Source organism: Vulpes vulpes, chromosome 12, assembly GCF_048418805.1.
Source record: "Vulpes vulpes isolate BD-2025 chromosome 12, VulVul3, whole genome shotgun sequence".
Lineage (NCBI taxonomy): Eukaryota > Metazoa > Chordata > Mammalia > Carnivora > Canidae > Vulpes > Vulpes vulpes.
Window position 1 is genome coordinate 132,713,525 of NC_132791.1, and position 12,496 is coordinate 132,726,020.

A 12,496-nucleotide genomic window follows, 5' to 3' on the forward strand; every position below is an offset into this window, starting at 1 on the left:
TTCTTGCCTACGGGGCTTCTAACTTTCAAGTTTTCTCAAAGATTATGGATTCGGTTTTTTACGTATTATTTTATTTATTTTTTATTTTTTTAAAGATTTTATTTATTTATTCATGAGAGACACACAGAGAGAGGCAGAGACATAGGCAGAGCGAGAAGCAGGCTCCATGCAGGAAGCCCGATGTGGGACTTGATCCTGGAATCCAGGGATCATGCCCTGAGCCAAAGGCAGATGCTCAACTGATGAGCCACCCAGGGGTCCCTACGTATTATATTTTAGATTAAAAAATAAAAGCAAAAACCAGAAAGACCTGTAATAAATATATCTTTTAAAAGGACATATCAATCCCTGGGGAAGCTCCGCACGCCTCTCCGCTCCCGGTGGTCCCCGCCCGCAGCTCGCACCTCTGCGCGGACTCCCCTCCTGGTCCCGCCCCCGCCGGTTGCCATGGGAACAGGCCGCGGGCCGCGGCGCGGGTCTCCGGCGCGGGCGGGGGCGGGGAGGAGCCGGAGGAGGCGCGCGCCGAGCGGTCCCCGCCCCTCCCGGGCAGAGCCGGCGCGCAGTCCGGCCGCCGCCCACCGCGCTCCGCAGGCGACCCCCGCGCTCCGCGCCCATGGCCGCCCCGCTCTTCCCGCGCCAGCCCTGGGCCCCCGCGCCGACCCGCCCGGACCCCGCCGTCGACCCCGGGGGCCTGTTCGACGAGCCCCCCCCGGAGGAGCCCCTCGCGGCCCGCGCGCCCAGGGCGGCGGCGGGCGCGGGCAGGAGGGCGGGTCGGCGCGCCGGCGGGAGGGCGCAGGGGGCCCGCACGGGGCAACCCCCCAAGGCCGCGGCGCGCCCGCCGCCCCAGGAGGAGGCGCCCCCCCGGGACGAGGGCTGCTACCTCGACCATTTCCCGCACCTCTCCATCTTTATCTACGCGGCCATCGCCTTCTCGATCACCTCCTGCATCTTCACCTACATCCACCTGCAGCTGGCCTGAGGGCCCGGGGGCCCGCGGCTGGGGCGGGGGGCGAGGAGGGAGCCCGCGGGCTCGGCCTGGGTGTGCGGAGCCGCGCTGCACACCTTCCATCTAGCTTCTGCTGCTTGCTTCTTTTGTCTTGTGCTTGTCACTACCTTTGTGTCACTGCGCATCTGGAGGCGCGTCCGAGGCAGCTGCCAGGAATGAAATAAGAGTGTTTGCGCCTGAGATTCGGGGAGGGGGCCGTCACCCCTGACGTCTAGAGGAGTGGGGTGCAGCTGACGACTGATCGTGTCCCTGGACCCTACGCTTCAGGAGGTGGGAGCGCGCGCGGAGAGCCCAACCTTCGGTTTCTTAAGGGCCGAGCTGGCGGAGGGGCCCCCGCGGGAGGGTCGGCGCCCTGGTCTGCGCGGGCCCGAGTCCTGTGTGTGATGCTACATCGCCCCCGGAGCACTGGCCGGGTCTCACGCCCTCCCCCCGGGACTGGCGGACCTGAGGGCGCCGCGGACGCCGCCGGAGCACAGGACACAGTGAGTGACATCGTCGGGGTGGCTCGTCCTCGCCCGTCCCCGGGGCTGGAGCTGAGCCCGACTCTGCGTTTCTCCTGCTTTAGGCTGTGCTGCGGCTGCGGAGCAGGGAGGAGAGCCACAGCGGGAGGGGCCATCCAGGCAGGAGGCCACATTGTCGTCGGGTCCTGGACGGCGTGGGACCTGCGACTGCAGACCTCCTCTGGACGCCAAGCCATCGCTCGGTGCTGCGCGGGATGAGACTCTGGGGCCCTGGCTGGGGTGCGCGGGAGGGTGTTCCTTCTGCATCTTTGGCGGCTTCTGGGGCAATGGGACCCAGGACGAAGGGCGTGGGGTATCTGTTATTGGCAAGAATTCCTGCTGGAGAACTACCCGACCCATAGGAGTGGTCATCTCAGACCCAAGAGGCCTAACACCGAAACCCACTCACCTGCCATCTCCTTTTACTCCTGAATGTTAAATGTCATCAACCCAGTGCGCTACCACCTTACCTGGAAATGTTTGTCTTACCTCTAATGAAATAAATCCCTTTTGCAGCATCCTGTATACGGAGTTCTCACTTAATTTAGAGCCCTGCAGGGGCTTGCCAAGCTTCCTGGTCTGCTGGGTTTCACCCCATAATTCTCACAGCATCCCTACCCTCCCTCCCAAACACCTGTCCCATGATCAGCCTTCTCAGGTGCAGCCTCCCCCTCCACTAACTGAGTATGCAGGCCTCTAGGGCACCCTTCTCCATATCTGATTCCCAGGATGCATCAAAGTCCGGTTCTGTCCCCTCACATCAGGTCTGAGAGGTCCCTTGTGGCTTTATCTGCTGCTCCTCAGATTTCTTCCCCCATTGCTTCCATCATCAAGACACGTCTTGATACAGTACAGTACAGTCCCCCCACTAAGCTCTAGGATTTGCCCCCTGATTCACCCAGATTCTGTATTTATAAGCTCGGTAAATTCCAGCATCAGAGACTTGTCACTCCCCAGTTCTGTGATCCCATGATCCCACATCACCGCAGCCCCACTATCTTGCCCTTCTGCACTTCGTTGCAGTACTACAAACCCGATCCGATACCCTTGTTCCCCAATGTCAGCCTGTGCTTTACACCCATAGTTTACTACAATGATGCCCCCAACAACTAGTGGCTCTATTCCCCAAAATTAAGTCTCCAAGGTACCTGCAATATGTACCTCTCACTGGCTTCCCACATTTCAGTCTTGGATATAGGATCTCCTACCTACTTCTAATATTGACTAATAATCACTGAGTCCCCATACATAGCTCTGTGTTCTCCAAACTGTCCCATTGTTTCCCATTCACACATCCCCCAGAATACCCATTATACGGTCCTTCGGTGACTACTCAGGATATGAGCCCCCAGTAATCTCCCCTCCACTAATCCCCTGAGAGTAGATTCTCCCTGCCATTCCTAAAGCCAGAGTCCCCTGTTCCTCAACATATGCCCCCACTCTCTACCCCAAATTCCAATATCTGGTTCCCATGACTATTGTTAACTAGATTATCTTGCCTCTATAATCTGAACATAGGCTCCAATATTCTCCCTAAATGTCCAGTCCCATTTGATCCCCTTATTTCAGGATTCCTTGTGTGTTCCCCCCAAACTCTGAAGATCACTGCCTGATAGGGGGCTCCAGTCTTCCCGAACGTTCACCCCATCACAGTTGACCTCAGTATTAAGCTCCTCCCACCCCCAGAATGAATTGCTTTCTTCCCATACGCCCATGTTCTCCCCTGTTAGCCTTGATTTTCTCCATACCCTAAAATTCTTGAAACATCTGAAATCTCCCAGATCTCCTTGAAATTCCTGATCCCACTGGGCTCCAGGACTTGGCCCTTATTTTCTAACCAATATTAAAATTCTTGTACTGTCACACCATCCATGTGTACCTTCAGCATCTTTTCCTCTTACATAGTTTAAATATCCCGTGATAGAGGCTCCTGGGTGGCTCAGATGGTCAGGCGTCTGTCTGCCTTTGGCTCAAGTCATGATATCAGGGTCCTGGGATTGAGTCCCACACTGGGCTCCCTGCTCAGTGGGGAGTCTGCTTCTCTCCCTCCCTTTGTTCATTCTCTCAAATAAATATCTAAATATCTAAATATACATACAGCCTCTCCACTCAAGTGCTAATGGACATCTTTTCAGGGTTCAACCATAAAAACAAATAGGCCCATTTTGGGGGTCAATTTGCCATGTTGCTCAAAAATCAAATCCTAAAGAGGGTCTTACTGACCTGGCTAGGATCATGTGCTCACCTTTGGCTGGAAGGCGGAAGAGATAACTTAAGATATGATGCAACAGGAAAGAAAGTTTTCCAAAGGAAAGCTGGAGTCACCACAACCATGGAGGGTGGGCAGGCAAAAATAACTAGGCATCCCGTAAAGTGACTCTTAGCAGATCACAAATGATGGTGGGAAAGACAACTTTTGGGGGAAACTTTTCCCATTATGTATTGAACTGTCAGGGGTCAGCAGGTATATGGGGGCAGTGAACAGTGGTTTCTGGATACCATGGCATAGTTCGGAAGACTATGTTGGGGGACACAGTTGGAATCTAGCCGTGTGGAACAGTGGAATCTCAAACTGGAAGAATGAATGGATCCATTTTTTAAAAGATTTTATTTATTTGAGAGAGAGAGAAAGAGCGCACAAGCATGGGGAGGGATGAACAGTGGGGAGGGGCAGAGGGAGAGGAAGAAGCAGCTCTGCACTGAGCAGGGAGCCCAACACGGGGCTCCATCCCAGGACCCCGAGATCACGACCCAAGCCGAAGGCAGATGCTCCACTGACTGAGCCAGCCAGGCGCCCCTAAAGCACATACTCATTATTTTTACCAACATTGCTGAGATATAATTCACATAACACAGAACTCATTCATTTACTATATCCACAGAGTTGCGCAGCCATCACCATCATCAATATTGGGATATTTCATTACCCTGAAAAGAAACCCTTCACCCCTTACCCATCTCCTTCCAACCCCAGCCCGGCTCCCATCCCTGGGCTGCCACTAATCCACTTCCTGTCTCTGGATTTGCCCCATCTGCACGTTTCCCATACGTGGAATCATACGGTACATGAGTGCGTGGCCCTTTGTGACCAGCTCCTTTCACTTACTACATTTCCAAGGTTCACCTGTCACAGCATGTAGTAGCTTCAGTTGTACTGCTGAAGTGTCCCATTGCATGGATATACCACATTTCATGTATCCATCCATTAGTTTGGTTCATTTGGGTTTTTTCTGCTTTATGGCTACTATGAATAATGCTGCTGTGAACATTCACATACAATCTTGTGTGCACGGACTGAGTGCAGAAGAACCTCTTACACAGTAGACCCCTAGAATCCTGTTTCTATAAGGTTGGTAGTCACAGGAGTGCTGATGATCCTGACTCCATACGGGCCCTCTGTCTCATTCACGTTCATGCCATGACCTGTCTTGGGGCTATATGTTCCAGGTCCCTTGGAGATTAACACACCTGCACTAGAAATGCCCACCCAGGCCAGGATGGGGGCAGGTGGGTTTCAGCCTCCCTTGAATCCGTTAGCAATAAAAGTCCTTCCCTTGCTGATGCAGCAACGGTGCTACGAGATCCAGTTCAAGGCTAGCTGTCAACGGGGTGGATGCCAGTCCTCTGAGTTGCATGTGAACCTCTGATGTCATACCACAGCCCTCTGCGCATCCCCTCTCTGTAAACATCTATGGACCGGGGACCGGACTTGGTGGAGCGTAACTGCTGGGTGGCCGACCTCTCTCATCCTGTGGCAGGAAGTTGCCCTAAACTGTGTTAACTGTGTGGCTGTTTCCTGGTCTCAAAGTGCCTTCTCAGACTGGGGAACACTCTAGTCCCTTCCCCACCTTCTAACTGCATTGATGTTGGCTCTTTACTTTTTGGAAACGCCATGCCCAGCAGTCTGCCTACCAGTGGCCTGCACCACAGCACAGGAAGGGGAATATACAGGCCTGAGTCTGGGGAATCCAAGGTTGGTATTACAGAGTCAAAGGCTCTGACCCCGAGGTGAGGAGAAAACTGGTGAGGCCGATGCTGGAGGGAATGGCACCCTGAGGCAGCGTGGATAACCAAGAGATTATTATCCAGACTTCTCATTTTCTGTGGGAGGAATTTAATTATTAGAGGATGACAGGGTCAAGTAGATTAATTTGTTCCTGTGGAGACACCCCCATGACAAACAGTGTCAATATCCACCAGTTACCAAGCACTCACTCAACATGAGATGAACTCCTGAGTTTTGGGGGTTTTTTTTAGAGCTGGGTGTGGAGCCTGATGCGGGGCTCAAACTCGCGACCCTGAGATCAAGACATAAGCTGGAATCCGGAGTCGAACGCGTAACCACCTGAGCCCCCAGGCATACCTGAACTCCTTGAGCTCTAGACGCTGTGGACTTTATCCTTCTGTCCAGATCACGTCCGTATTTTAAGTGCTCTCAGACAAATCGTATTATTATTGCATCTGTGAGGCCATGCGGGTGTCAGCTGTTTCCTAGGCAAGCGGCCCACCTCCTCGTGTGTATGAATACTCTAATATCTGGGTTTAATCAGGTCTATGAGTAGACATGTCACAAACCTAGGCACTCAAAAGAAAAGGAATGCATTCCCCCCTGCTCTGGAGGCCAGAAATCCAAAACAAGGGTGTCACACACCCCCACCCCACAAGTGTCTTGCAGGAAAGGTCTTTGCTTCTTCCAGCTGGTGGTGGCTGCTGGCGCCCCCAGGCGCATGACCCCGTCACTCCCACCGGCCTCTAGGTTTATACTAGGTCCTCCTTTTCCATCTCAGATCTCTTGCCTTTTTCTAGTGAAAACACTGGTCACTGGATTTAGGGCCCACCCAGATAATTCACAAGACTCCCCTTATCTCTACATCCTGAACATAATTATTCCTGCAAAAGATTCTTTTCCCAGATAAGGAACAATGACAGGTTCTAAGAATCAGGACATGGATGTATCTTTGGGGGAATCATCATTTAATGCTCTATACTAGATTTATTTTTTAAGATTTATTTATTTTAGGGAGAGTATGCGTGCACACACGTGTGAGCAGGGAGGGGGCAGAGGGAGAGAGAATCTCCAAGTAGACTCTCCATCGGGTGCAGATCCTGACTCAGGGCTCGATCCTACAACCCTGAGATCATGACCTGAGCTGAAACCAAGAGCTCAACACTCAACCGACTGAGCCACCCAGAGGCCCCTCTATACTAGGAAATTTTAAATAAGCTACAAACATGGCGCCTGGCTGGCTCTGTTGGTGGAGTATGCAATATTTTTAAGATTTTCTTTATTTTATTTATTTATTCATGAGAGACACACAGAGAAAGGCAGAGACACAGGCAGAGGGATAAGCAGGCTCCCTCCAGGAGCCCAATGCGGGACTAGATCCCAGGACCCCAGGATCACGCCCTGAGCCGAAGGCAGATGCTCAACCACTGAGCCACCCAGGCATCCTGGAATATACGACTCTTGATCTCAGAGTCATGAGTTCAAGCCCCACCTTGGGCATAGAGATTACTTAAAATAATAACAGCAGATTGAAAACGAAAGCCTTTATAATATATATAGCTCACGTACAGGATTGGAAAAAAAGACTCTTTGATAATAAACAGATTCCAGGTGAATACAGGCATCTTAAATCTATGAATATTTAATTCCAAGTATTAACGCCCTGAGCTACTCTTCTACATAAAGGAGAAACTCGAAATCCTGTTCTTTTGGAAGACATGGAAAGTAAGCAACACTGTAGGAGCAGCTACTGCTATTCTGCTCTTTTTCTGGGTGATATAACACTTCACATGGATTAATTTCAGAAGAAAATATTAGATTCCACTAAATCCAGGCACGAGGCAGCTAAAATTTCCCACTGTGGGCACTAAATATTTGATGCGTAGGAGTATGAATAAATAAGTTAAAAATATTAGGGACAAGGCAAAACTAAAGTATGGGAGGAAAATGACATAAATACCTAGTGGTCAGTTCAGATACTTTGCTCCCGGCTGTTCTAGGCTTGTCCCTCCACTCCAGCTACACTTGCCTCTTCTGTGTCCATGGTCTTCCCCAACCAGGCTCCCACAGAGCAAACAGCTCCACATCTCCAACACCATGATCACAGAAAGCATTTATTTTAGGAACGAAAACAACTTCTCTCTTTACTAAGGATCACACAGGTGGTGTTTCTCTATTTGCTTCTTCCCATCGGCTAACTTGCTGTGTAAGGCAATTCGTGGACAAGAGCAGGCCACGGGTGCCGGCACCCATCCAGCCATGCAGTGGCTAGTTCCTAATGAAGCCGCCCACTTAACCTTTTTCTCATTTGATCACATCCAAAGAATAAGTCAGAAGGATCAAGGTTACAAGGAGCCCCTGATCAAGGAACTGCTTTTACAGATCTCTCTGCAGTCCTGGTGCCCGGTGACATGCTGCTGGACCAGGAACCCCTTCCCACCTGTGAGAGGTCTCTAGGGAACACGGGCTCCAAGGATTAGTTCAGGGTAGTGTAGATGCCCTAGCAGAGTGGGGCCAGACAGAGGGAAGTGCGGAGTACAAGAGCCAATAAATGAAATCCCATAAGACATTCAGTTCACCAGAATATCATTCACATCAATCCCTTCCTATTCTACTTTCTGACGGGTTTCTGTCACTACTTAGAAATTACAGTATTTTCATTCTCTTGCCTTCCCGTTCCACAGTGTCCCTAATAGTCTGTAGTTTTCTGGAGTTCTGGACCAGGAACACCAGGCTTTCCCTGAAATCACTAGTCCCGTGATCTCGGCCAGCATTTTCGAGTTCATCAAACAAAACAAGTGTCTGCTTAAGTTGGGCCTGCATAATTTTTTGTTCCTCTAATTCTGCAAGAAGGGCCTGCTTAGTGCCTAATTCAGTCTTATACTTCTCCTGTAACTGTTCAATTTCCTCCTGGAGGAGCCGGAACTCTTCCTCACTACAAGGATGCAGCTCCTGGGGTTTGTCTTCCGGAAGCAAAATGTTTGGCGGAATGCGCAGAATCAACTGTAAAAACAGCTGCTCCATTTTGCCAAAAAGGTTATCGAAACGTCCCTTCATGAAGCCGAGGAACTTCTCTGTGCATTTACGAACCTGGACAGGGCTGATCTCACAGCCTGGGAGGTCACCTAGCTTTTTCAGAATGACCTGTTCGACGGCCTGCATCACTTCAAACAGGTAGTCTTGAAATGCAATGTAGATTCTCAGCATGCAGGTTTGCGGTGTGAAGCCGAAGAACTGGGCCTCGTAGGTCATCGGGTCCACAGACATCTTGGCTTATTTTGTTTGGTTAATTCTCACTATGAAAAATCTGCAAACGTAAAGAGAGAAAAAAATTCATTTGGATAAGAAATCAGCTGATGAAAGCGACAATTCCTATATTGCAAAGAGCCAGGAAGCCAGCAAACAAAACCCAAGGCACATGTGTTCCCCAATGCCTGACACTCCCTGCAGCCCTGCTCGTCCCATAGGGAACAAACCCCTGGCTCTCTGGCGCTTTCCCTCACCTCTCATCAGACAGGGCTCTGGCCCAGGGCTCAGACTCCTGAACTGCTACAGTCCCACACAACTTTCATGGCATTTGGACTCAAGCAACGCCCAAGAGACTAGGTTTCTGGAGTTTCAGCGGCCTTTGTCTCCACTCTTCTGGCCACCGTGGCTACTGCTAGTTGCAACCTCTCCCCAGGTGCTCCTATTTTTTGACCACAACCTCATATGCTCTTCTTCCACCTTAGCCGTCAGGACTCTGGACTCCATGGCTAAGCCATGGGATCCTCTTCCTTATAGTCCCTCCCGCTTCACTTCCTTCCCTTCCCACCAGGCTCCCTGATCCCGCACTCCAACCACACCAACACCAACGTCCTGTGCTCCTTATCCTTCCAACCTCACCGCCTGAAAAAGCCCCAATGGCAGGCTGAGTAAGTTTCCTGTCAGCTTTACAACCTTGACCTGTTTTTTCAAGCGTCATCATCTAGAAAGATGGCACTCTGATCCCTCCCTGACACTGCACGGCCTTAACCAAGGCACCCTTTTCTGAGCTGTACCAATACTCTTATCCTAGAAATAAGAGATGGTCCATTATTCCTTCAGATAAAGACAATTAGCTAAAAACAAATGGCTATCTCAGTCACCAGGTGAATTTAGGATAATCTTTATGAAAGAACTTAAAGTAAATGGTTCAGTCAAATCTTACAGAATTTGTATGTATGTGATAGCTAACAACTAGGTGTAACTGCTTGGCTACGAATATAGGGTCGAATTCCTTCCTGTCCTTTTCATCTCACCCACAGGTGACCTCCGATGCCCTGCCATCTGGACATGCGTACTCAGTAATAAAACTGCTTTTTTTTCCATGTCTTAGAGAAAAGGATTCTGTGGTTGGCAGGATCTTCATTCCCTCCCACTCCCCTGTGCTTTCCTTCAGGATCAAGCTCAAATTCTGTCAACATGGCTTACAAGCGCCTTCATCATCTGACCTTTAACAACCAGTCTCCCTGTTCAAGGACCGCGGGTGTGCGTCACCGAGTTGATACTTCCCATTTCACGGCACTATTTTTGGTTCCTTTCTTATTCTCCCATCTTTTATCTCCCATACAAACCCACTCTGGCATTTTAATAGGTATCTTTTCAATCCAACTTTAAATCATCCCAGATATGTTGTAGACATTCTTAAAAACAGCTTTGTATGTAGCTGTTCATACTTGTATGTTTGTAATCCCTACACTGCTTCTGACATACTCCCTCCACTTTATCATACACACACACACACACACACACACCACGGTCGGCATGCCTTCTTGTGACGGACACCTAGTTTGCTCTTAGCACTTCCTACCAGAAATAACGTCATGAACACCCTCCCATGTCTCCTCAGAGACATACACGCATGTTATTTACAGAGGCAAGTAACTGCTGGGCCGTGCAGCTGATTCATAACGTGATTTTACCAAATACTGTGAAATGTTCTCTAGAACACCTGGGGGGAGGAGGCAGGTTAGGCTGACACTCCCCCTGGCAGCATATGAAAATTTCTTATGTCTTCACTAATACTGGACATTCAATATTCTAATTTTTGCTAATCTGATAGGTGTAAATTTGTTTTAGGGTGTTGCTTTTTGAAAACCAAAACTGGGGCGCCTGGTTGGCTCCATCCGTTAGGCGTCCAACTCTTCACTTTGGCTCAGTCATGATCTCAGGGTTGTGAGACTGAGCCCCGAGTTAGGCTCCATACCCAGTGGATTTTCTCTCTTCCTCTGTCCCTCCCTGTAAACCCTCTGTGCACTCATGCTCTCTCTTAAAAAAAAAAAAAAATTAAGTTATGAGAACTTATTTATAAAAAAATAAAGAAAACCACAGCCATCTAGCCCACACACAGGCTGGACACAGAGGGCTGAAACCACACTCTCCTGTCCCACCTAACATACTGTGGACATCGGCCTGACTTTATCACTCTGGGAGACCAGAGTACTTTTATTGTCCAAAGGAATCAACTCTTCCACGGAAAGCATGGATGATGTGCATGGACCCTGAGATTCAGAAACCCCTGCCTCAATTGTTTCTACCAATCCTGGACTGTGAGTGCAGGACTCCAACCCAGCCCTCATGGAGCCCTATATGGAGAGCTCCACTTCAATCCACACTTGGCAATTCTCAACCTCCCCTCTTGCCCTTGTCCCTTGGAGAGCCTGCCAAAGCTCCTGGAGGTGTCCTCCCTCTACTGGGACAAGGAATACATTCAGCACGGATTTACCAATGGGTTGTGCAGGTGCTATTTGGGGAGTGGGAAGAACTTTTTCTAAATTTACTTTTTAAGTAAACTCTACACCCAGCATGGGATTCTAACACCCCCCGCCCCCCAGGCAAAGCTATTTCAACATGGATCTCTCTGATTACCAGGAAGGTCCAGCACCTCTCCCTCCAGCCAAGTACCTGCTCTCCCCAGCCCTCTGCTTGCATCCTTCTTAGTCCACCACCCTACCTGATGGTCACTTCCCTGTTCCAAAGATCCTCAGTGCGTCCTAATAACCGAGCGAACGAAGCCTGACACTCTCCACCTTGCCTGCGGGGACGAGCTACCTTCCTTCCGGGTGACGGTTCTTGCTCCCTCAAGGACAGATGCTGTGAGGAGCACCCGCACCTGCACCTCCGAGGGCCCCTGGCAGCCCAGCCGCTCTCGACTCCCCCCAGCGCAACCCCCCCGCCCTCCGAGCAGGACCTCCCCCTCGAAGGGCCTTCCCCTCGCCAGCAGGCCTCCGCCAGCGCCCCCGCACCTGGGCCTACCTTCCCTGCCAGGCCTCCCCACCATCGTTCCTCCGCCAGCGACTCTCCCCAGGACCCCCACATACCTAGGCCTCCCCGCCAGCGCCCCCTGACCCGGGCCTTCTTCCCCAGGAGGGCCACCCCTGCCTGCGCCCCCGACCTGCCCCCCCACTCCCCATACCTAGGATTCCCCATCAGGGCCCCCCTCCAGAGCCTGCCCGCCCGGACAGGTACGCCATCTCCCCCACCCGACGCCGACCCGGTTCTTCTTCGGGACCCCCACCTCAGCCACGCCTCGCCTTGTGTCCCCCCCCACTTCCGGCGCGGCGCCAGCTCCCGTCGGGCCCCGCGGCCCCGCGGCCAGCCAGGAGCTCGGGGAAGGCGGCGCGCGGCCGCTTCTGTCGCCTCCCCCCTGCCCCGAGAAGGAGATGCGGCTCCGCGGCCCCGCGGCCCTTACCCGAGCGGGCGCGAGGGCGACGACACCAACCGCGCACCGGCTTCCCGCCACCGCCTTTAAACCAGCGCCTGCAGCTGCGGAGAGGCGGGGCCGCTGGCTTCCCGGATGCCGACCGAGTCCGGCCCCAGCGAACGAGGGCCGGGGCGGGACGGCGTCGTGCTCCTGATTGGCCGGCCGCGCGCGGCCGCCTCGCTGGGCGACGCCGAAGGGGCCGGGCGGGAAAGCCAGCTGTGGCCGGCGGGGATTGGCCAAGGGCGGGGGACTGACACGCC

At 52.0% G+C, this 12,496-nt stretch overlaps 2 protein-coding genes across 5 annotated transcripts; one reads left to right on the forward strand and one right to left on the reverse strand.

Moving 5' to 3' along the window:
* Nucleotides 1–519: 519 nt before the first annotated feature.
* LOC112924985 (uncharacterized) lies at nucleotides 520–1,390 on the forward strand. Its single transcript, XM_026005671.2, has one exon. The coding sequence runs from the start codon at nucleotides 614–616 to the stop codon at nucleotides 977–979; it is 366 nt and encodes a 121-aa protein (XP_025861456.2). The 5' UTR covers nucleotides 520–613; the 3' UTR covers nucleotides 980–1,390.
* Nucleotides 1,391–7,041: 5,651 nt separating this feature from the next.
* MIS12 (MIS12 kinetochore complex component) lies at nucleotides 7,042–12,360 on the reverse strand. 4 transcript variants are annotated; one of them, XM_026005236.2, is made up of 2 exons: nucleotides 12,225–12,360; nucleotides 7,042–8,819 (listed from the first exon to the last, which is right to left on the reverse strand). In XM_026005236.2, the coding sequence occupies exon 2, from the start codon at nucleotides 8,777–8,779 to the stop codon at nucleotides 8,159–8,161; it is 621 nt and encodes a 206-aa protein (XP_025861021.1). In that variant the 5' UTR covers nucleotides 8,780–8,819; nucleotides 12,225–12,360; the 3' UTR covers nucleotides 7,042–8,158. The 4 variants fall into 4 exon arrangements, with proteins under 4 accessions (XP_025861021.1, XP_025861024.1, XP_025861023.1 ...); XM_026005239.2 differs by lacking the exon at nucleotides 12,225–12,360 and adding an exon at nucleotides 12,051–12,087; XM_026005238.2 differs by lacking the exon at nucleotides 12,225–12,360 and adding an exon at nucleotides 11,949–12,039.
* Nucleotides 12,361–12,496: the final 136 nt, after the last annotated feature.